This window comes from Wasmannia auropunctata, unplaced genomic scaffold (genome assembly GCF_000956235.1).
Source record: "Wasmannia auropunctata unplaced genomic scaffold, wasmannia.A_1.0 LD336060.1, whole genome shotgun sequence".
In the NCBI taxonomy this organism is placed as follows: domain Eukaryota; kingdom Metazoa; phylum Arthropoda; class Insecta; order Hymenoptera; family Formicidae; genus Wasmannia; species Wasmannia auropunctata.
The window spans coordinates 2,655,741-2,679,224 of NW_012026830.1; the positions used below are offsets into that span (position 1 = coordinate 2,655,741).

Consider the following 23,484-nt stretch of genomic DNA (forward strand, 5'->3'; position numbering starts at 1 on the left):
AAAGTATTAATTGTGTGTGTGTGTGAAAAGTTTAATTTTTATATTTAATAATTACATTTAAAATTTCATTTTAATTTTTTTTTTTATATTTTCATTTAATTTGAAATTTACTTTGATGCATTATTCTTCTAAAATCTGCTTTAAATATCATTGTCTTTACTATTTGTGTATTTGTGTAATTCACATATTTGTCCATTACTACCCATTATTGTTTAATTTTGTAATGTTAAATTATATTATAAAAAAATTATAATTAAACCTCTGATTAAATCATAAATAGATAATATGTAACATATCTATCGTTTGAAGAAATGGCGTAAGCCATAATGGAGACAAATTATGATGATTTAAAGATATTGTGCAAATTGGAATAAGGATAAGAATGTTTTTTTTATTCTCCGGACATTTTCTCTAATCTAACAATAAGATCGATATGCGTAGAATATCACGTAGGCGAACATTAGATTTATTGAATGCATCTGCTGGATGTCTACCGAAAATCTGAGATTATTTTAGAATATCTTATGGTTACTGCAAAATTTCAAAAGATGTTTGTCTCTCAAATAAAGTATTTGGAAAGTACCAGCTAATATAATTGTTTAATCTAATTTGGAAAATGCCAATAACGATCCTGGATATATAAATAAGACACTAGATATAAAAGAAGATGTCTAAATGGATAATGCGTATAAATTATATACATATATTATTACATACATTATTTATGTATTAACAATAAAAATGTTAATACATAAATAAAACATAAATAGGCATTTCAATTCTTGTTTTGGATCATCTTTAATATAAAATTAGTAAGCCAAAATATCATCGTTCAAATTTTCGATAAAATTGTGGAGAGCCAAAAAAGAAGTCGAGCTTTAGTCAATTTAAAATTATCATCAAGAGTAAAAAAGAAACCGTTGTCTAAAAATAAAATAGTTACAGATATTTTGTAAAATAATTCATAAATAAAATAGTTAATCATTATTTTAAGCATTTGGTAGGATACTTTAAACGCGGAAGTCAAAAATTAAACTGAAATATTAAAATTTGTTAATAATAAAAGAACCACAGCTCAACCTTAAATACAAAAATATTGATAAAAATGATTTACAGTAAATTGAGTCAAAATATTTTCGCAGAAATGTTATGCATACAAGAGCACGATGTGCACTATCAAGGAGAACTTGTGAGCGGCATAACATTGCAGTCACAAGCGATAGTTTATTCCTAATATGTATTGTGATGTAACGTTTTTTGGCAACACCCGTCACAGGAGCGAATCAGCCCAACCGCGGTGGTCTGCGTGGATGGCCTGCGTCCTCCGAATTTCGAGGGCGAGCGCATTGTATGTTATTCCGCGACTAACTTTTATACTTAGCTGTAACGCAGCAAACCCCAAGTTACAGGTAACGTATTTGTTAGTTGTAATTTCTCACTCAACAATATAACTATAATATAACACACGTGTTATATCATAGTTATATTGTTGAGTGGAAAATAATAATTAACAAGTACGTTACATGTAACTTGATGTTGCTGGGAAGCGACTAGGTTCTCAAGCGATTTAATAAATGAAGGACGGCGGCTAGCGAGAAGAGAATCATGTAACCGAGCGTCGTCTCACCAGCTCCGAGCAGACTTCAGCAGGAGGACGAGCTACAACCCGGACATCCAGTTCACGCGAGACGGAAGCACAGGTTCATTTTAATCATTCTTTTTCTTTGTTCACGGTGTGAGTCCTCTTACTGCTAATCAATTTACAGAGCTACCGGAGTGAGCCAGCGGCTCTGCACAGAAGCCGATTGAGAAGGACGCAGGAGAGCTAACAGATTGGGGTCACTCCAGGATTCTGAGGGCGAGATACTCTCCCGGCCGTTGTAATTTGAGTCGCGCACCGTTATCACGGGGCCCGCGACTGCCGCGGCCCGCCTGCGGCGCAGGGGGTTGCGCAAGAGGGCCACACGTGACCCGGAAGAGGCCGCCGGAAGGTGGCCCCGCTACCAACGTGCCCCTTCACGGTCACAGATCATCACTCGTGTCGTAACTGTCGAACCCGCTGGACGTCACTGATTGTAAAGGACGCAGGATCGAAGGCCACCCCGGCAACTAAGTATCACGACGAGCCAGGAGACGGAGAACCAACGGTGAGACGAACGTATTGTAAAGCCATCGAGTTTTGCGAGACGAGTGGGCCGTGCATTGCAAAACGTTGTCCCGCGTAGACGGACGTGAGTGCCGTATCGAATAGTGTCGCGAATCGTAAGTGTTAGGGGGTTGCACCGCCCGCTCGGCCGCGTTAGAACAGGATAATTGATATCGTCGTCTTTGCGTTCGCCCTAGCTCCCACGGTCAGGTCACAGCGTATTGTCCCTATATAGTATCTAAATAGCGAGAGCGTCCGTTCCGTCATTCAAAGTCGGATTTTGTAGAATCCCCGCGCACCGTGAAGTGTATTAATGTTGTGAGAACGTTCTGTCCCGTTAATCGCGTGTATTGGGTTCCTTGACGCGTACTGCGTTTTGTTACACGCCTTGGCCACGCGGGCCGCGTGAGGCTTCGCGCCGGTCGTCGCGAGAGTCGTCTTTAGCGTGGATATCGTGTGGGGCTCTTGAATTGTACCATAAGGTTGCACCGAGTCGTAATTACGATCGGGGAGACGCAATTGAATGACGGGGAATTATAGTACGTTCCGTAGGAAGCGAGTTCGGAGTCTCGGCCTCGGTGTCGCGGGTACTAGTTGCGCGCCGCGGAGGGATACACGTGAGATGCGCCACGCCGCGCCGCCAAGAGATATCGCGAGATCCTCCCGAATTCCGCTCGATTTCCGTCGATCCGAGATCATAATCCGACGCACCCCGCGTCCCAGATCCCTACCGTGAAAATCCGCGAACCTGCATATTACTCCTGGCGTGGCGTTAGTCCGCCAAGGATCGGCGCCGGAATACACCTCCGGGCGCCTCGTGCAACCACGTTCCGCGAGTCGCATAAACACCGAGTGAAGATACTCGCTAAATGTAACGACCCGCTCTGCGACAGGAAATATGTTATTTCTTTTCTTTCTTTGTTAAGAAATTTTGGAGCAATTATTTACTCTCCTTGCCGCTCTCCTTCGCCTTAATTGTACCGAGAATCACGAACCGCCCCTTTGCCATTCTCGGAGCTGGCTAACCGGCCTTCCGAGTCGTCGTTCGCACATTCCGGGCCTTCCGCGAAAATCCGTTATCAATTTCGAGTCTTCGAGAGTCTAATCGGGAATCGGAGATACCCCGTTGAGAGCTTTCGCACAAGAACGCGGGATAGTGCACACTATGGTTCCGCCATACCATCCGTAAGCCAATCCCGTGGAACGCGTGAATCGCGTCCTGAAAACGATAATAATTGCCTTCTTGGACCACGATCACCGCGAATGGGACGTGCACTTGCATGGCTTTCGTTTTCCATACAATACCGCGCATCATTCGTCCATAGGAACGTCACTCGCCTTTTTAAATCTTGGTCGCGAATTAGAGCCAACTTATTTTTTGCGCCGCCGATGTCGAGATTTCTCGAAGGTGAAATCTCGCAGTGCCGACGGTCGGAGCGCATGACGGCGGTAAAGTCATTACATGCCTGGGTATCGAAAAACCTCAAGCAGGCTTATCAAAAACAGTCCCGCTACTATAACACTTGACACCGCGATCGAAAACACGAGATAGGAGACTTGATCTTGCGAAGCATACTCTTTCACCCGCGGCACAGCACATTGCCGCGAAACTGGCGTCGAAATTTCAGGGGTCCTTTCAAATTGTGCGAGTAAATTCCCCCGTAATATATGAATTAGCCAACTTAGATAACCACTGTAGGTAGGGCCCACATAAAAGATTTGAAACCCTATCAGCTCCCTACATGACCCGGCTCTGACTCTGAGTTTCTCCCGCAGCCCGGAGTGCCGCACGGAAGATCAGCGTACTGCGAAGCCGAAGTTCCGCTGTACCAAGAGCCGCCGTGAGGAGGATGGGTGACCACCATCGAAAGTTCCAGCGCAAATTCGCCGACCTCTTCAGCCGGGTCACCGAGGTCTATCCCGGAGTTTGGACCGATCTCCGGGACTTGGCGGAGGAGGCGCAACAGCAGCAGTACACCACCCGAAGGACGGTGGTCAGGGAGTGGCCGACCACGAGGGACGCGGGCGTCCAGACGGTTCTAACGGCGGATAGGCCCCTCGGAGAAGATCTGTTCGACTGGTGGCGGGCGGAGACCCGCCGCCGGGCTATAAGGATGGGGTCCCCGTCCCCACCACCGCGGGGAACCCGAGACCGAGAGCGATTCATACCGCCACCGGAGGGTCCACGTAGCCGGAGATCAACCCCGTCCCCACGACCTGGAAGGTCCCGAAGTCGGGAATCCCCGAGGCCGCCGTCGGAGGGTCCGCACAATCGGACATCCCCGTCACCACGGCCAGGAAGGGCGCAGCACCAAACGCCATCACCGGAAGAGCGCCCGAACACCCGCAGGACAATGTCGCCACCGCAACCCCGCTCCCTCCACGAGGACGTACACCCGTTCCTCCAGACGCTCGTGTGCTGGAACTGCAGCAAGACAGGGCACCGCTACTCGCAGTGCCCCGAGCCCCGGTTCCCAGCACACAACCCATTTTGCTATGGATGCGGAGCACGCGGGGTAACGCTGCGCAATTGCCCTCAGTGCCGGGACAGGTGGGAGGAAGAGGAAGCGCGAAAAAAGAATAACTTCATCCACACCTAGAGTACCGAGCATCAGAATGCACCTAGCCCCATGAACGATATTCCGTCCCGTTCCGATTGGAACTAACCCCTGTTCTTGTTTCTTTCCTTTTTTTTTCAACCACAGGGAATAAAGAGGTAACGAGATTTACATCGCATCATTTTTTTCCCCTTTCCAGCGAAATCCATTTCCCCATGTTAGATTGTGAAGCGTACGGATCGAGATCACCCTGTCGTCGTGTTGTTCGTCTTTGTCCGTCCTATTCGAAGGGATCCGAAGTTACGAGTAATTGGGCGAAAATTAGGGAAGAGGAAAAGCGGAACTTGGCGGAGAAGGGCGACGAAGGGCTTAAGGCGAGAAAGTTGTGGCAGTGGTGCGGCTGTGCACCTCAAATAGGAAGGGAGGGGGGGAAACGCGAGCTGTTTAATCGGTTAAAAATGTTTTTTACTTTTGCATATTGAAATCTCGTTGGTCTCGCCTACTGCAGGATTAGCCACGAATGCGAGATGTGCCCGGCAGACGAGCCGTCTCCTTCGGGCCACTGCCAGTCGCGGGATCGTATCGAGGACCGTTAGTATTGCGTACGCGCGGAATCGGCCGCGGATGTGAGATGTGCTCGAAGAATTCTGAGCAATGAGTTTGGATGACGAGCCGTATCCTCCAGGCCACTGCCAATCGCGATTTAACGTACCGTGTCTGAGAGCGCACGGATATAGGATTGGCCATGGATATAGGACGTGCTCGGGGGATAGAGACCCGCTAGGGAAGCCGTGTTCTCCAGGCCACTGCAGCGCAACCGGACTATTTTTGGAGAATTCCGTTTCGTTTTGGAAGTTATCGGAACGGCTATACTTGGGGGCTGCAGCCCCAAACTTTTTGAGAGAGAGCCCACTAAACCGCCGCTCGCTCGCGTCGCTGACTGTACCGGCCATGTACCGGGAAAGTAGTTGCAGGATGAAGTAGTTTTTTTGGCGGCTATAATAATTAAGTGATAGTCGACAGTTCGTCGACAACCGAGACCTCCTCAGTCTTTCCCGGAGAGGCGAAAGTTGTGACGTAACGTTTTCTGGCAACACCCGTCACAGAGGCGAATCAGCCCAGCCGCGGTGGTCTGCGTGGATCCTGCGTTCTCCGAATTTCGAGGGCAAGCGCATTGTATGTTATTCCGCGACTAACTTTTATACTTAGCTGTAACCTAGCAAACACTAAGTTACATGTAACGTACTTATTATTAGTTGTAATTTTTCACTCAACAATATAACTATAATATAACACATGTGTCATACAATTATATATAATTATATGCAAAAATATGTCTATATACATATATCCATATATGTTTCTTTCCTTTGTAAAATTATTCTTTAATACAAAAAAAATGATAATAAGAAAGAAACATAAAAAATAATTAAAAGGATAATTTTTACATTGTTTCTTTTACAAAAAATCAAGTTGAAGAAATGAGAAAAATTGCTCATATATATAATTATATATAAATGATTAAAATATAATATACATACATAATTATATGTATATGAACAATTTTTTCTCATTTCTTAAAATTTGATTTTTTGAAAAAAAACAATGCAAAAATTATTCTTTTAATTATTTTTATGTTTTCTTTTTATTATTATCATTTTTTTGTATCAAAGAATAATTTTACGAAGAAAAGAAACATATGGATATGTATGGACATATTTCGCATATAATTATGTATAATTATATATAATTATATATTTTTATATATGTTTATATATATTTATGTCTTTATATGTATACAATATTCTTATATAATGAAAAATTTTTTTCCGGGTAAAAAACAGCTTCTCGAGAAAAATCTATTATATTAAATTAAAAAATAAAATCAAAGTGGTACTATCTTCAATTCTGATGCAATAAAACGTAAGTGATATGTAAAAAAATAATATATAATTTATATAAAAGATTTGATGCATTCAGAGAAGTATACACACATAGACATTATGTGTGCTTTCCATTTAGCGACACAATTAGTTGACACAAGTCATATCTTTGCTGTCACTGGATGTTCAAAAAAGACAAAATGATGCTTGTGTCGCCAAATGGAAAGCACCTTATGTCAGACGATTAAATATTTACTAGAGAAACGTCGGGGATAGTGTCAAAAGACACTAAACTAAGTAGTAAGCCGTGGGAATTGACCAATTACAGTTGAATGTAAAAAGAATACTCGATTGTGATTCGTCAATTTTTACGACTTACGGCTTACAACGACATACAACGTATTGTATAAAGGTCCATTTACAATGAGGGTAGTAAATCGTAAGCCGTAAGAAATTGACCAATCACAGTCGATTATTCTTCTCATATTTGACTCTGTTCAATTTCTTACGGCTTACAGTTTACTACTCTCATTGTAGATGGATCTTTACGGCCTTTACGGCCTTATATTTATCACATCTTCAGATTCTAGTTTCATTTTTTCAGTAGTTCTCGAGGTGAATGGTACAATTTTGTTCGTCTACTGAGATTTCATATTTAAGTTGAATTATATATTTACATAGTAAGTCAAATATAAGGTAAATATTTATTTCTTGATGAAGTTATTTAATTATCCTATAAGAAACTGTCGTGAATATATCGAATTTTATCATAAAGTCGAACACGTGTCGAAACACGTGCATAGCAAACGTAGGAACAGAAAGGCCACCGCTAAATAAGAAGTGTTTAAAATTGAATTATCAAATTACTTGGATTTGCGAGTTTAGATATTGAATATTGAAAACTGTATAAAGGTCGGTATATATTTTCATAATCGGTTCTTATCACTGATCAATAATCAATATAAAATACAGTGTACAATATATATACATTTATACACGGAAAGAACGATTTTGTTGAAAGTCTAAAATTTTGAAAGGAAAAATTTTGCTAAATACAGACTAATTGAGACTTACTAAACAAAAATTATTTTTAGATCCAGCAAAATTATTCTTTCCGTGTAGGGAGCCTTCTTGATAAATTGAAACACAGAAGTCATTCTGTCTTTGTCCCTCGCGAAATATCGAACAAAAACAGAATAATTCCTCTATTCGATTTGTCTGGAAAACTCCCTATGTATACTGCTGATCTCAGATAACAATTCGTGATGGGCACATTATCTTCACAGCTTGATAAGCACGCCATGCGTGCAAAAACGCGTCACATTGCGGACATTGCCTTTACAACGTAAAGGGAGCACGCGGGTGAACACAAAATGTAATCACGGGTGATGGGGACCTAAATGCATATTACACTGTACTCTAATAATACTGGAATATGCACTGCAATACTATGCGGGGCGGCCGCCGGCAATGGGTGCACTGCACCGGGCACCCATTGCCGGCGCCCCGACTCTGATCCCCCTGTTACACCCACGGACATTCCTATGTGATTCATCCCAAGTAACACATAATTGTCACGAGAAGATCAAGATGATATCATCTTGACTGAATTTTAAGGGAAAATTTTGTCAAATCTTAGTCAAGATGACATCATCTTGATCTTCTCGTGAACACTCGTGTGTTAATTGAGATGGTTACACCATGTGCTAGTACTCTAAAATTTTCTAACTTGACTGTACGATAAAAAGAGAAGATTCTCTGGATTTGCTCTCTCTCTCTCTCTCTCTCTCTGCATTATATAAAAGTCACCCTTTATCGTATAACATATATGATTGTAATACATATTATGTAGTATATGTGTTTGTATATATGTATGTAAATCTTTCAATTCTTTTTAAAGTTTCAAAAATCTGAAAAATGTAAAAAATATCGATGTTTTCTTATTTTTCGAAATTTTTATAATTTCTAAATATTTCAAAGTTTTCCTAATTTTCAAAAATATTGAAATAAATTTCCATATTTTTCAAAATTTTTTATACGTACACACACGCATACACTATTCTCTCTTTTTCTCACACAACTAGCAACAAAACAATTAATTATCAATAGATTCGATGAGCACTTTTACTTATAAAAATATTATCATATCTTTAATATTCTACTTTTTATAAGCTCATACGTCAATCAAGACAACTACCAGCTTAACAAAAAGAAATAATTCCGATAAGATATCTACAAAATTTTGAACTGATATGACTGCAGGAGCATATAATTATTTCCAGTTTTCCTATTTAATAAACTTTTAAAGCATTCGAACACATACGTAGAAGAAACTTTATTTATTAGTATCGTAAATATCAATTAATTTTTCATTCTGTTCTGTCTATGGAGCTTTAATGAATTTTAACCAGCATATTTTTAACTAATTTTAAACTAATTTCAGGCTTAATTTAAAAACGTTCTTTTATTGATGTCTTATCATAAGATATTATTTGACACACAATTTAGTTCACGGAACTCTTTTTGTGGGCACACTTTCGTACACAATTTGATCGATCAATTTTAAACACTACTTATTTTATAACTATTAAAGCATTTGACATTCTTCATCTCAATGTGACTTCAAGGATATATCCTTAACGCATGTCACAATAAGACTCTAATACATATTTTTAATAAAGCAACTCTTTTTTATTTTTTAATTTGGAGCTTTTAATTTAAAGCCTTTTTTTTAAATTATTCATATTCATTTATATTTTAGTTAAGTAAAAAGTGTTATTTTTAGTACCCTGCGAGTCAACATATCTTAAATCAATATCAATATATTAATTTATTCGAATATAATATATATTAGAAATCATATTTTCACTTTTCTCTCAAAACAAAATAACAAAAATAAATATATCAAATTTATTCCTTACTAATTTTAAGAATCATTGTAGGTATTGTTTAATGCAGTCTTATTTTAATATTTTATTCACACTAAAAACAATTTTATTATTCGGTTAACAAATATCGTTTGTATATGTTATATCCTGAGTGTTGCTTATAAGCCGATATTGAGTAAAATAAAGTTAAATTAGATCATTTTTACATAGTATGATTGTAATAGGTATATGATATTATAAAGGTAATATTTTAATTTATACATTAAAAAATCACAAAAATTATTCTCCACGTTTTTATTTTCTTTTTCAGAGAGAAAATGGCATACTATTACAGTAATTTATATTTTAAGGACAATATTAACTGCTCATATGTAAACAGAGTGTCCATAAAAGAAGAAGGTCATGTTGACTTTATTTATCAATTTGTGAATACTAATTATTGTACCCAAAGAAACGATAATTTTAACACACTTATGAACTGTAAGATAATTGAACCACCTAACAAGATTACAAAGTATAAAGATTTTAAAGAGGTACTTATCATGATATAATATATGTGTATTTCCTTCGTGTGTCACTGTTATTGTCCTCTATAAATCGCAATTTAACTTTATAAAAGATTTTGTAGTATTTGACATTTTTTCTGGCTTATTTTTTAATACAGAGAATTTGCGAACCAATGTACGACCACAGACAATATACTAAATCAGTTAATCAGATACCACATCAGCATGTCACGATTGAAAAAGAATACATTAGTAAGTAATATTAGTAAGTAATATTTAAATTAATATAGACAAAATAGTGTTAACAATACATTTTTGTTGACAAAAGATTATAATTATATTTTTTATTTTAAAGATATCGAATTTTATGAAGCGTGTTACCCCGTCAAAGTATCTTTGTTTGCTCCGGAATGTTGCTTTGCAAACGTTAGACGAATTTGGGCACAAAATTCTGATGATCAATGGTTTCCTTTATGGAGTACTTGGAATACTTATATACGTGATTTTCGTCCGTTTACGACTGTAGTGCGACTAATTACCTTGGTTTTATGTAGGTCGTATGATTTCAAAACCAAAATGCTTAAATTAGAATTTTGGCCTAAAGGACCAGACACATCAATAAATCATACAAAGATAGATGCTGTAATACTTATTGGTACATCAGAATTTGTCCTTCCGAAACAAACTAAAGAGAACCTAAATCCCTTTTTAAAACTCATTTTTTATGAGATTTATAGCAATATTCTCAACCAATCACAACTAGATATATTACATCCTGAAGATCCATATTCAGATATACTCCAACTTCAACAGAACTTTGACAAATATTGCATTATTTGTAAAAGGTATCATAATATTTTATTGCCTATCAATATACAATCCTTTTTTTATTCCTTATTTTATTTAAAAGTGAAAATAACTAATTTTGTTCCAATTTTATTTCCAGCGGTGTAATAAAGAGTTTTTATAAAAGTGAGCTCGGGCGCAAACAAATGATAAGGCGTCAAAAGCAAAGCGATCGATATTTGCGTTTTGAAGATATTACAAGACATTTTAATCAGGGATATATGTATCGCTTTTTAGAAAGTTACTCGAATGAGAAGTGTATAAAAGATATCAAACCCTCTTCAGACGAATCCAAAGAGTTATCATCTTGCAATCTTTCTGCGCTCTCTGTAAAGTATTTTAAGATGTATATTTTTCATAAGGATTTATTGCATTATTTCATGTAATAAAGTTATAATTTATCTTTGTAGGATGAATTGGTGCTAGAAATATTGAAAAACTCAGATATGAAGTCGTTAAGCCGCATAAGCAGAGTCAATAAACGCTTCAATAATTTATCACGAAATCCTGAGTTGTACAAATGTTTAAACTTACGGAATATACACTTTACGTATATGCACACTAATTTTGATCAGTTATTTAATTATTTTGCACTTAGATGTAAAAATTTACAACAGTTGGATCTGTCGCATTGCCGATTTGTTGCTCCGAAATTTACAAAATTTTTTAAAACTTGCTGCAACCGTTTAACACACCTACGATTAAATAACTGCTATATCATCAATTGCGAACTACAAGATATTTGGGAGACGTGCAAAAATTTGAAAGGTACGTATAGTAGATTGTTATGATTACAGGTAAATTATATAAATTTATTTAAATTTTATAAATAATGTATACATATCAATTTATTTAAATTTTATAAATAATGTTTAAATCTTATAAATTGACAACAGCATTAAAACAAATTTTATTTATTAAAAAGTAGGAAAAAAATTTTTTTTAAACAAGAAATAAGTAATTAAAATCATCAAAAATTTAAAAAACAGTATAAGAAACAAAAAAATATTTAAAAAAGTAATGCGGGCAGCAAATAAAAATCTTGATACATTTAACTCTGTTAAACGTAAAGAGTTATCAAAATTTGTTTTTTAATTATGCATCGTGTGTGTATTTTACACACGCACACAATGAGCAAAATCCGATCGCCAAACTCCCTGTGATGCATATCGTAATGCTAACTGTGCATACATGAAAAAAATACAAGGTCTACTTTAAAACTTTGTAACTTTGTGAAGAAAAAATCGTAACTTGCTTTTTTTTTTTAATTAAAAAGAAAATTTTTGTTTCATGACGCTATAAACGTCATCAGAAAAAATTTTAACATGTCCGTACATTCCGTCAAACTTTGCAATTTTCAATATGGCAAACGTGTTCTCAGATTGAAGAGTTTACAGTAGCAGGGGTGCATTAAATTTAAAATCGACCTATAGTATCTTAAAATAAAGATTTTAAACTTTAATTTAAGACAAAGATCGTCTTACGATAATTTTTCGCGAAGTTATCCATAGTTTGTCTATTTTTACAAAATTTTTCTATGCCATAATTTTTTTAGCAGTACATATGCATATATTACATATATATATATATATATATATATATATATTTATATTTATATTTATATTTATATATATATGACTAATTACACATATATTTTTTAGAATTGGATCTAAGTTGTTGTCAAGGCATAACAAACAAAGATATTTCATATCTCAAAAATCTACAGTGTTTGGAATGTTTATATCTTGAAGCAATACCATCGTTAGAAGCTATCACTTTGTGCAAAATACTAAAAGGAAATCGACACATGCGTGATTTAAATTTAGTACGTACGAAACTATTGACACATGAAGTTGCAACAGAATTAAAGAATTCATGTCCAAATTTAGAAAAGTTAAATTTAGCGAGTTGTTTTCTTACCTCGCAAAGCATTTGTACCCTTGCCGATTGTAAGAATCTAAAAGAAGTGGATTTTACTAAGTATGTATATACATATATAAATATTTTTTAAAATAAGTATTACCATATTCTTTATGGAAATTTGTATTTGCTTATCTTTCTTGCATGCTGTTGCAGTAACCGTATTGGCTTTTGTTTACAGTTCCTATTGGTCGATCACTGATAATTATAATATAGAAAATATCTTTAGTAAATTGTTTTCCTCCTGTCAACGCCTGGAAAAAATCAACTTAAACTATTTTCAATACCTCACCGAATGTGAATTGAAAACATTAGCGTTGTGCAAGAACTTAAAAGTTTTAAACTTGATAGGTATGCCATCTGCGACCCCTGACATATGTTCCCTATTATTCATTAATTGTCCTAAATTGAACGAGATCAATCTCACCTTCAGTACACGTACACGGAAAGAACAATTTTGTTGAAAGATCTAAAAATTTTGCTGAATACTGATCTGAAAATTATTCTCGTTAAATCATCAAAAAATTTTGTTGGAATGTTAAAAATAATAAGTATTTCTATAAAATGTTTTAATATTTTAGCAATTATTTTGACTTTTCCATAAAATTATTTTGATTATTGAACAAAAATCATTTTCAGATCTGGATCCAGCGATATTGTTCTTTCCGTGTATTAGTGAGAGCTTGGTTGACCAGTGGAACGAAATGCACAATGTAATTGTGTATATAAATACTAGGGTGGACCTTATTTTTGACTTTTGAATTTTTTCACGACGCTCCTTAAAGTTGTTCCATTTTAAAAAAAAATTATGTAAAAGTTGAGCTCGATCGGATAACGGGAAGACGTGGCATATCTAACTTGAAGTTTTTAAATTAATTCTCGGGACATTTTGTAAATATTAAGTTTGTTTTTTGCAAATATTAAATGGCAATATTTCCGTAATGTGCTTCAGAGAAAAGGAGAAAAAGAGAAAAACACCTGAGTGAATTATGCAATTAACTCTCAATTTAAAATTCTTTTAAATTTTATTTTAGTATAGATTTATGATTTATATTTTTGAAATTTAGTGCATGAAAACTTTATAATTCAAAACTATCGACAAATAAACATTTTTCTCCTAAACTTTCTAAAAAAAGTAATTGCAGCTTGTTCAGTGAAATTAATATGAAATTGATATGGACCTGACGTAAACATTTTATTGGTACAAAAGTTCTGCAGCTCATATGTACAAAAAAAGTACCTAGCGCGCATCGGACCACTTGCACGAATAATACAAGACGTTTTGAGCTACGATTGGAAGAATAGAAAAAAAGTTGTTCATTAGAATGCAATTTGTGGTAATTCGTACGCTCGGCTAAAGTAAAGACAGCAAAAATTGCGTTTGGCAGTAAGTGCCGGATTTTCCAAAAGATGGCACTTCAATTAGTTAAATAAGGACATTCCACGAGTTTGAGTAAGACTAGAAAATATTGTAAGGAGTTCATTTAGAGATACCACTGACACTGAAGAGTCTACTTTATCGATCTCGTGCAAATTTTTCCGACCTTCCGGCACCGCCTTAAGGATTTGTGAAATTACAATAGATTCTAAAATATATAGATGCAAACAATATATTGATATCTTTATTTTCCTCATGTGCTTGCTTATAAATATAAAATACGATATATTTCGTATATACACACATATATATATATATATATATATATGTGTGTGTATATACGAAATATATCGTATTTTATTCAGAATTCTTTTCATCGGATTTCCCCATTTTTTGTGAAAAAAATATTTGTTTCAACTTTAATAGGATTGTGCCACGTCTTCCTGTTGTTCGATCAAGCTCAACTTTTACACAATTTTTTTTTCATCAAATAAAACAACTTTAGGGGGCGTCGTAAAAAAAATTTGGAAAAAATTTTTCACCAAGTATAAATAAAGTCCACCCTAATAAATACTGTTACACCGGCGCTAGGTGTAACGGGGGAGAATCTCATGGTAGGATGGTAGAATAAATCACTCAATAAACTTTATACTCACGGACTCTTTATTTATGACTTGTATACACTCGCGTACTTACGCGTACTGACAGCGTAATAACGTTTAACGTTTAGAATTGAATTCCGCAGTGCAGTTCGCTGGACGGCGGATTTTATCCCGTCACAAGTGGCCGCGGCCACTGCTCAACAGTTGCAATTATTGCCTAATTGCAACGGCTGCAAATTTTAAAGAACGAACACATTGAGACTGCCGAAATCCCGCGTCGGCGCTGTCGGTGCGCGTAAGTACGCGAGTGTATAAGTCATAAATAAAGTCTGTGAAATGTGAAGTTTATCGAGTGACTTATTCTACCATCCTATCACGAAATTCTCTCCCATTACACCTATAGCGCCGGTGTAACAGTATTCCTGATCAATTATTCTGGTGCAACGCTGCTGCAAGATTAGATTACAACAGCGACCTGCTTATCGTTAAAGTGTTACACATGTAAGTAGCGCAACAGGAGGACTCACAACAATACTTTGCCCACACATATGACGAATCTTTATGCATATACATGAATAGCATAAATACATTTTGTTGAAAATTAAAGTTTTATTAATCTTGCTATCTATGCATTTTATATCGTTCATAATCAATAAGTCACTGATGCGCTGTAGTAATTTTTGTTTGCATATTCGTTCAATTGCGTTTATGTATTAAAAAGTTACTATAGAAAAGAGGCGCTACTCGTTTTCCTTTTTGCACTTTCTGTTCTTCACTTTATACAATAAAGCTGTAAGTGTTTGTGTTACGCAATAAAGAAAACCTTATAAGATTAAAGCCTGTTATTTGATTCTCTTAAAAATCGGATCCTAATAAATCGAAGTCCCTGTGCGCGTAAAAAAGCAACACATATTAAATACATCTTACAAATATATATTAAATACATATTTGCATACATTGCGTTTTATTTCATATAATGTATTAAATGTGTAATTAACATAATGAGTGTGAAATATCCAAATACGTACGTAAAATACATAGCAGATATATTAAACTACGCATATTATATAAATGTAAAAATATATCAAACACATAGTTGATACATATTTTATAAAATGTAATAATATTTTATTAAAATAGAAATTAGAAGAAATAAAGGCCGATGAATAAACAAATAGAAATGTTGCAATATAATTCTATAATTTTATTCGGTAAAACTAAAGCGGATGTGTTTTGACTTTATTTAAATCTTCTTCAGCCGCAACTATAAATTTTCAAATTATAATTAATTCATTAGTCCTAGTCAGGAGAACACGCAATGTTTCCTTTCCGGTGTAAGTCTTGATGTCCAAAATTCAAAATCAAGATCGTTGTCTGAAGCCGTCGCTATTCACCTCTTCCCTTGACAATCCAGTTAGATTTGATTACGATCGACAAGCACGAGGAGGGTCGACAACCACGAGGTCTTCTCTTTGGTCAACGTTCCGCCGGTAACTTGCGCTTGTTGGACTTTATTCTTCTAATTTCTATTTTACTCTAAAATACGAGCCAATATACAATTAATATTTTATTATTTTTGTAACAAATAATATACAAAACAAAGGCAGCAAAGTTCAAAATATTGAAAAACAAAGCGAATAGCCACCTATTCATTCGGCATTGCGTTGTATAGGTATGTTTCCATAGCATTTGATCCATTGCATCCACAAGCAATCGACGCCAGCCTTAATCGTATACTTATTATTGAAATCTTAAATTATACAATTAGTCAATTTGATTTAACATAAAATGATAAAATATTTCTACATAAAATGTTAAAGTATTGTATATAACGTACTTTATTTATAAGATATCTTTGGACCTCAATTTATAAAGAGTTTTGCGGTCGTGACTCTGATAAATTAATTGTTTACTATCAAATAAAATTATATATATATTTTTAGTTTATTATTTAACTTATTAAAGTTATTATTATATAAATATTATATAAAATTCTGTAATAGTTTAAATTTTGTATACACAAATACGACAAGGAATTGCTGTAACTATTGTAAATTATAAATTACTAACATATAGATTATATAAATTACTAACATATAGATTACTTTACTTTGAACAATGTAAAAATAGTTTTAGTGGAAAATTACACATTTATTAACAAATTAATAGAATGTCTTGAAAAGTAAAATTTATATCTTGTTTTAATTACTGTATTAAAATGAGATATAAAAGTTTACTTTTTAAAATATTCTATCTTAACAGTTCAAAATCATACAGAATTGTATATGTATTTTATATCACCAAAAGGGAGAAATTGTATGTAAAGTAAATTATACCATTTCACATGAATTAACAATATTTAAGTTAACAATGATATTGTTAACTTGAAACTTGAAACTACTTTGTAAAAACATTTATATAATGAATTTTAGGGAAGGAGATCTTATCTACAATGAAAAATTAGATAATGTGCGCAAAATGGAAATTACACGATTAATAACAATTAATATAGCACATCAATAGTTTAGTAATATAATCCGTATAATAATATATTATATATAAAATAAAAAGTATATTTTGAAAGTATTTTGAGATTATTTTATATATTCAATATAAATATAATATAAAAGAATTTACAATATAAAATCGGCAGAAAATTGATTTAAATGCCAAAATATTCAAAAGCACTCGTTGGCAGTTTAATATCTGTTTTCACTGATCTACGGAAGCGAAATATTGATATTCTTTTATCATGTAGGAGTATATCATTCTTATGGGTCAATTTTAAACAAAATCGTAAGGCTCTGAAATTGTTCTCGTAAGATGTGTTAAAACTTTTGATTAAAATTGTAATTCTATGTGTGTATGATCGTAAAATATACGATTATTCATAAATGTATCTATATGCGATTTCTCGGAAATCTTATGACTAGCAAAAAGTTGTTTGTAAAGATATTGCATAACTTTGTAAGCATTCATTTATAAATTCTTATAAGTCATGAAAAAAAAAAATTACGAACCTTACAATTCTGCTTAGAATTGACCCATTACGCAATACGTCGCAATCTTGTTCTGTATGTTTGACTAGCAAGGAAGAAGAAACAAAAGTATTAATGGTGATGTGATGTAAATAATATATCATTAAAAAAGATCGTAGATAACAGCATGATTTAGCGTATTCTAGAATGAATTAAACAGATGCTAGCAGTTTTTAACACAAAACGCGTTCAGAAACGACAGTTGACAACGACACGCCAATCGTTTCGAAGACTTTTTCTTGGATGATCGAGGAATCCAAAGAGAACAATTAGTCAATTATTTAATTCAGAGCAGATATCTACAGAAGCTGTGTAAGATGTCACATTTTAAGCTTTTTGTACTTTTTTTCTACGATCTTTTATTCCATCCTGATTATTTTTATTTTCTTTTCGATGACGGTTTTTAGATTAAAAGCGTTTCAAGGTTGTACGAAAAAGGATCTCGATCATGACGTTGTTGTCAATAAAAAATTGCATCGTGCGTCATCTCTGGGAACAATTTCCAGTCTGAGGAAGAAGCTGAGTTAAATTCTTGGATATGGGATATAACTTCCCATATATACAAGTAAGTGATAATAAAAATAACTGTCTTATATTTGTTGTTTGCGACTAAATCTTTTGTAACAAGCGATAAAATTCTTACAAGGGAACACACAAAAGTGTCTGCCTTCGATTTTAATGTACTTACTTTGGATATGTTAAAATACCGACAAAAATAAGATACTAACAATTTTTTATACGCGCGTGCTGAGTCGCACGTTAAGGAGTGATAACCGACCTTAAAAAAAATTGATTTTTCTGAGTAAATCACGTAAACCGTCAAAGATGAAAAAATGTTTCAAACAAAAGTTTTACAACTTCAAGTGCGCTTTACAATGGCGCATTTTAATTTTTGAAAATTAAGGGTGAGTGTGGGGGATAGTGAAAAATATGATTTTTTTTAAATAAAAATGCAGCATTTTAAAGCGCACTTGAAGTCGTAAAATTTTTGTTTAAAACATTTTATCATATCTTTGACGGTTTACTCAGAATAGTGATATTTACTCAGAAAGAGAAAAAACAGATTGTTTTTCAAGATTGAATATTACCCCTTTAAAGGATCTCACCACCCCTGAAATTTTAAAATAATTATATTAAGTTTGGGATTTTTTGTGGGTAAATGGATAACTTTATTTAAAATCTGCTTAGAGAACATTATTGTACATATATAAGAAATCAAAAAAATATTTTTTTATTTTTCTTAGGTCCAAAATAGCGGCGCACTGGCCTACACTTGGAAACCCTTTTTTTCTATCGGTGTACAGGACTCCAGGCACACAGTTTGGCCTTGAACAAAACATAAAGAATTTTCATTAGCTACATATTAAATACTAGAAACATACGTAGGGATTTTTCAAAATATTGATTTTTCTCAAAATGGCAGCTATTTTACGAAAGACTTACATTGACAAAAATACTTTTCGTAAAAATAGCTGCCATTTCGAGAAAAATCACTATTTTAAAAAATCCCTACGTACGTCTCTAGTCTTCAATATGTAGATAATGAAAATTCTTTGTGTTTTGTTCAGGAGTAAACCGTGTGCCTGGAATCCTGTACGCCAATTAGAAAAAACAGAAAAAGATTACGCAAGTAAGCCATTGCGCCGCCATTTTGTGCATAAAAAAATTTAAACAATTTTTTTTATTTCTTATATATGTACAACAATATCCTCTAAACAGCTTTTAAATAAAGTGATCTATTTACCCACAAAAAAAATCCCAACTTAGGTATTATTTTAAGGCCTCAGGAGTGGTGAGACACCTAACGCGCGACTCAGCACGTATAAAAAATTATTAGTATTTTATCTATTGTCATATTTTTGTCTATTGTCTTTTAACTTATCTAAAGCTTATTAAAATCGGAGGAGGACGCTTCTGTATGTTCCCTTTAAAACATAGATTATAAAATATATGTACGTTCTAAAATAAAATAACTTTTTTCAAAGAATTTATCTATTTCCTGCCTGCACTAAACGTGGCAAGCAGTTACTATATAACGTGCTAACTCGTCGCACGTTACGTTAATACTTCTTCTTCTTCTTTTCTTATCGGACCTACCCCCTATACGGGGTTTTAATACGCCCAGAATTCTTCAATTGAACGATGCAATACTAAAACGTGGTAAGTGAATACTAATGCGGAAGCAGAGAAATACTAAAAAGTCGCGAAGATTCCAGAACGTAGAATCACTCGGCCACAGACGTCCACCTCAGTCCGTCGGTTGTGCACGAATCATCATTACGTTAATACGTTGCAGCAACGTCTCGAAAGTCATGAAACGTCATTGACAAGCCGCTATTAACAGTAAAATCTATTTCATAAAAAATAAAAACTTTAATAAAAAAAAATTTATTTTTGAAATATAGAAATCACAATATATAGAAAATTAAATAAATAGCTGGTTAATTAAAACAAATATTTAATATATTACGTCGTTGCAACGTACGAGAGACGTATTATATTTTCTGCGACTTCGTGACCAAGACAGCACGTTTCATTTACGGATTGTACAAGCAGGAATTATATAACTTATTTGATTTGTTTTCTGTGGATTTTAATAGCGAGTTAGTTTAACTTCTGAAAACAGATGTATTTTGAGCGACTAGCAATGAAAGCGAGAGCAACATATTACGGAGGAATTGCAATCAAACAGGCAGTGGCGGATTATACACGATGCGCCTGAGACGCACGCCTCAGGGCCCGGTCGCTGCAAGGGGCCCGGCCCTGCGACGAAAAATTTATTTAATAATTCCGTTATCCAATACCTCTGCAGAGAGATCGTTTTCCACATTAAAATGGATTAAAAAGTTACTTAAGGTCAACCACAGGGAAAAACAGGCTTGATGCGCTTTCTTTACTATACAGTTTACATAGAGTAAAAGTCTGGACAATATTAACAGTGATGATATTATAAAAGATTTTGCTTTAAAGAAAGCATGAAAAAATATATTTATAGTTAATTAAATATATAAAGCTATACTTTTACTATTTTGTTTTGTTTTTATTATGAGTTCATATGTTTATTTTATTAACACAAATCTTAATTTATAAATGTTTATTTTCTAATGGTTCTTTATATTTTTTTTCAAGGGGGTAGGGGGTCTGAAAATTTTTAGCGCTTCAGACCTAAAAGTTTCTTAATTCGGCCCTGCAAACAGACCGTCAACAAAGCACCAGCTAGAGGGTACTAATTAATTAATTTCCATAAATTTGCAATATACGACATCATGTCGGTCGAAGTATTATCCTTCAAGCATAGCATACTGCATGTATATGATCTAAGATGGAATAATTTGTTCAAAGAACGTATCAATTATATAATTTGTTTGATTGACATGTTGCAAATTTATGAAAATTAGTTGTAAATTAATGGTAATTATTCTCTATCTTATGCTCTGTTAATGCCTGTTCGTTTGCAATTCCTTCGTAATATCTTGTTCTCGCTCGACTTGTATAGTCGCTTAAAGTTTAGCTTCTGAAAACGGACGTATTTTAAGGTGGTTTTATCGTGCAAGTCCCAGTCAAAAGTTAGTCACTCCATATGACTAATAATTCAATAAAAACAAGCGTAATCCAATAAAAACATTTCGCATAGACTGTACAATGTATCATTGTGTGTATGCGATTGCCGTTTATGTGACAACTATCGAGTTGGCGTTGAGCGATAAAACCACCTTAAAATACGTCCGTTTTCAGAAGCTAAACTTTAAATCGTTGTTAAAGTCCACAGAAAACATCAAGACATGTCAGTCGAAGCATTATCCGGCAAAGTTTTCCTGCTGGTAACTGGTGCAAGTCGTGGTATCGGTCGCCAAATCGCGATAACGTTTGGTTCGATGCTAGAGGAAGGCTCGCGTGTGCTTTTATTAGCGAGAAGTAAGGATGCATTGCAAGGAATTGGAAAAAGTTTATCTTCCAGTGTGAAAGTTTGTACCATCAGTGCGGACTTGAGTAAATCAACTGATATCAATTTCAAAGGTAAATTGTTCTTATTATTAAAATCGAGCGGAGCACACACACACACGGAAAGAATAAATTTGTTGAAAGGTCTAAAAATTTTGCTAAGAACAGGTCTGAAAATAATTTTTTGTTGAATTATCAAAATAATTTGTTGGAATGTTAAAACTGATAAACATTGCCATAAAACGTTTTGATATTCCAACAATCATTTTCACACAAAATTATTTTGATTATTAAACAAAAATTATTTTTAGTTCTAGATTCAGCAAAATTGTTCTTTCCGTGCATAGATGCAATGACTGAAAGGATTTCATTTGTCTTACAAGTAACAATTTTTTATGTGTCTTAGAATTCATATCGGAATCTTTGAGGGGAACTACTCCCAATGCGTTTGATCGAGTGGTCCTGATACATAATGTTGGCTTTGTCGGCAATATCTCCCAAACTCTAAACGATATAATGGACCTGAACGTCTGGAGAGAATTCTACGATTTAAACCTTCTTGTACCTGCCGTATTAAACGCGGTGGTCATGAATACGTTTAATAATAAAATTATTAAGAAGACAGTTATCAATATTACATCGCCGGTGGCTATTCAACCGCTCGTTTGTTTTGGCCAATACGCCTCGGCAAAAGCAGCACGAGAAATGTACTTTAAGGTATACGTACACAAAAAGAACGATTTTGCTGAAAGGTCTAAAAGTTTTGCTGGATACAGATCTCGAAATAATTCTTGTTGGACAATCAAAATAATTTTGTTGAAAATTCAAATTGATTACTAGAATATCGACACGTTTTACAGCAATGCTGATTATTTTTAAGTTTCCAACATAATTATTTTTAGATCGAAATTTTTTGACTTTCCAGCAAAATCGTTCTTTCCGTGTATTTTTTTAATATGCATGTATAATTATGAAACAGATATCATATTCTTTTCTGCATTTTTCTTCGTACAGGTTTTTGCTCTGGAAAACCCTGATGTTAACGTGTTAAGTTATGCACCAGGACTTGTCGATACGGATATGTTAACAACGGTATGTGGAACAGTCGCTGATTCAAAAACTAAAAAAATGTTTTACGAAATGAAAGAGAAGAGCATGTTGACTACAGAACAGACTGTCAATTGTCTTGTGCAAATCTTGAAAAAACATAAATATAATTCGGCCGATCATGTGGATTATTACGACGAATTGTAAAGCAAGAAGATATTTAGAAAAAGAAAAAAACAGAAAATAAAATATAAATATAATGATAAATAAAGTTATTCTTTCACATTAAAAAAATAATTTTGCTCAATACAATAACAAATAAAGGTATTCTTTCACATTAAAAAAATAATTTTGCTCTATAATGTCGCGAGGCCGATGCCCCCGCAACAACAATAAGTATTGTGAAAATCAATTAATAGCCAAGGCGTAAAATAAGCAATATCGTTACAATAACTCGAAGGACGTTGACCGCGACGTACCGAGAACGCGCAATGCAATTATCAAAATGCTGAGCGCTGACGCGGCAACGCGTAGCAATAAGTACGCGCAACGACAAGCCGCGGGCGGTCAGTCCTTAAGTCCGTCGTAATCACGTTCGAGCACGACGTTCGTGCCGTGACAATTGTTCTGTTTACATTATCGTAAAGGTGAAGGTGTTAAATAAAATAAGAGTCTGTGAATTTAAAAGGTGAAATAAAAGTGTTATATTCTAAACGAATATAAAGGTGTC

At 34.5% G+C, this 23,484-nt stretch overlaps 1 protein-coding gene across 5 annotated transcripts; it reads left to right on the top strand.

Moving 5' to 3' along the window:
• The first annotated feature begins 17,912 nt into the window (after nt 1-17,912).
• Nucleotides 17,913-23,047, top strand: LOC105450571 (sepiapterin reductase-like). Of its 5 annotated transcripts, none has more exons than XM_011690496.1 (6): nt 17,913-18,077; nt 18,173-18,330; nt 19,856-19,925; nt 21,528-21,782; nt 22,114-22,424; nt 22,722-23,047. In XM_011690496.1, exons 2-6 carry the CDS (start codon nt 18,304-18,306, stop codon nt 22,959-22,961), a joined length of 903 nt encoding a protein of 300 aa, XP_011688798.1. In that variant the 5' UTR covers nt 17,913-18,077; nt 18,173-18,303; the 3' UTR covers nt 22,962-23,047. The 5 variants fall into 5 exon arrangements, with proteins under 5 accessions (XP_011688798.1, XP_011688801.1, XP_011688799.1 ...); XM_011690497.1 differs by having other exon boundaries at nt 17,916-18,077; nt 19,751-19,925; XM_011690499.1 differs by lacking the exon at nt 19,856-19,925 and having other exon boundaries at nt 17,915-18,077; nt 21,535-21,782.
• Nucleotides 23,048-23,484: the final 437 nt, after the last annotated feature.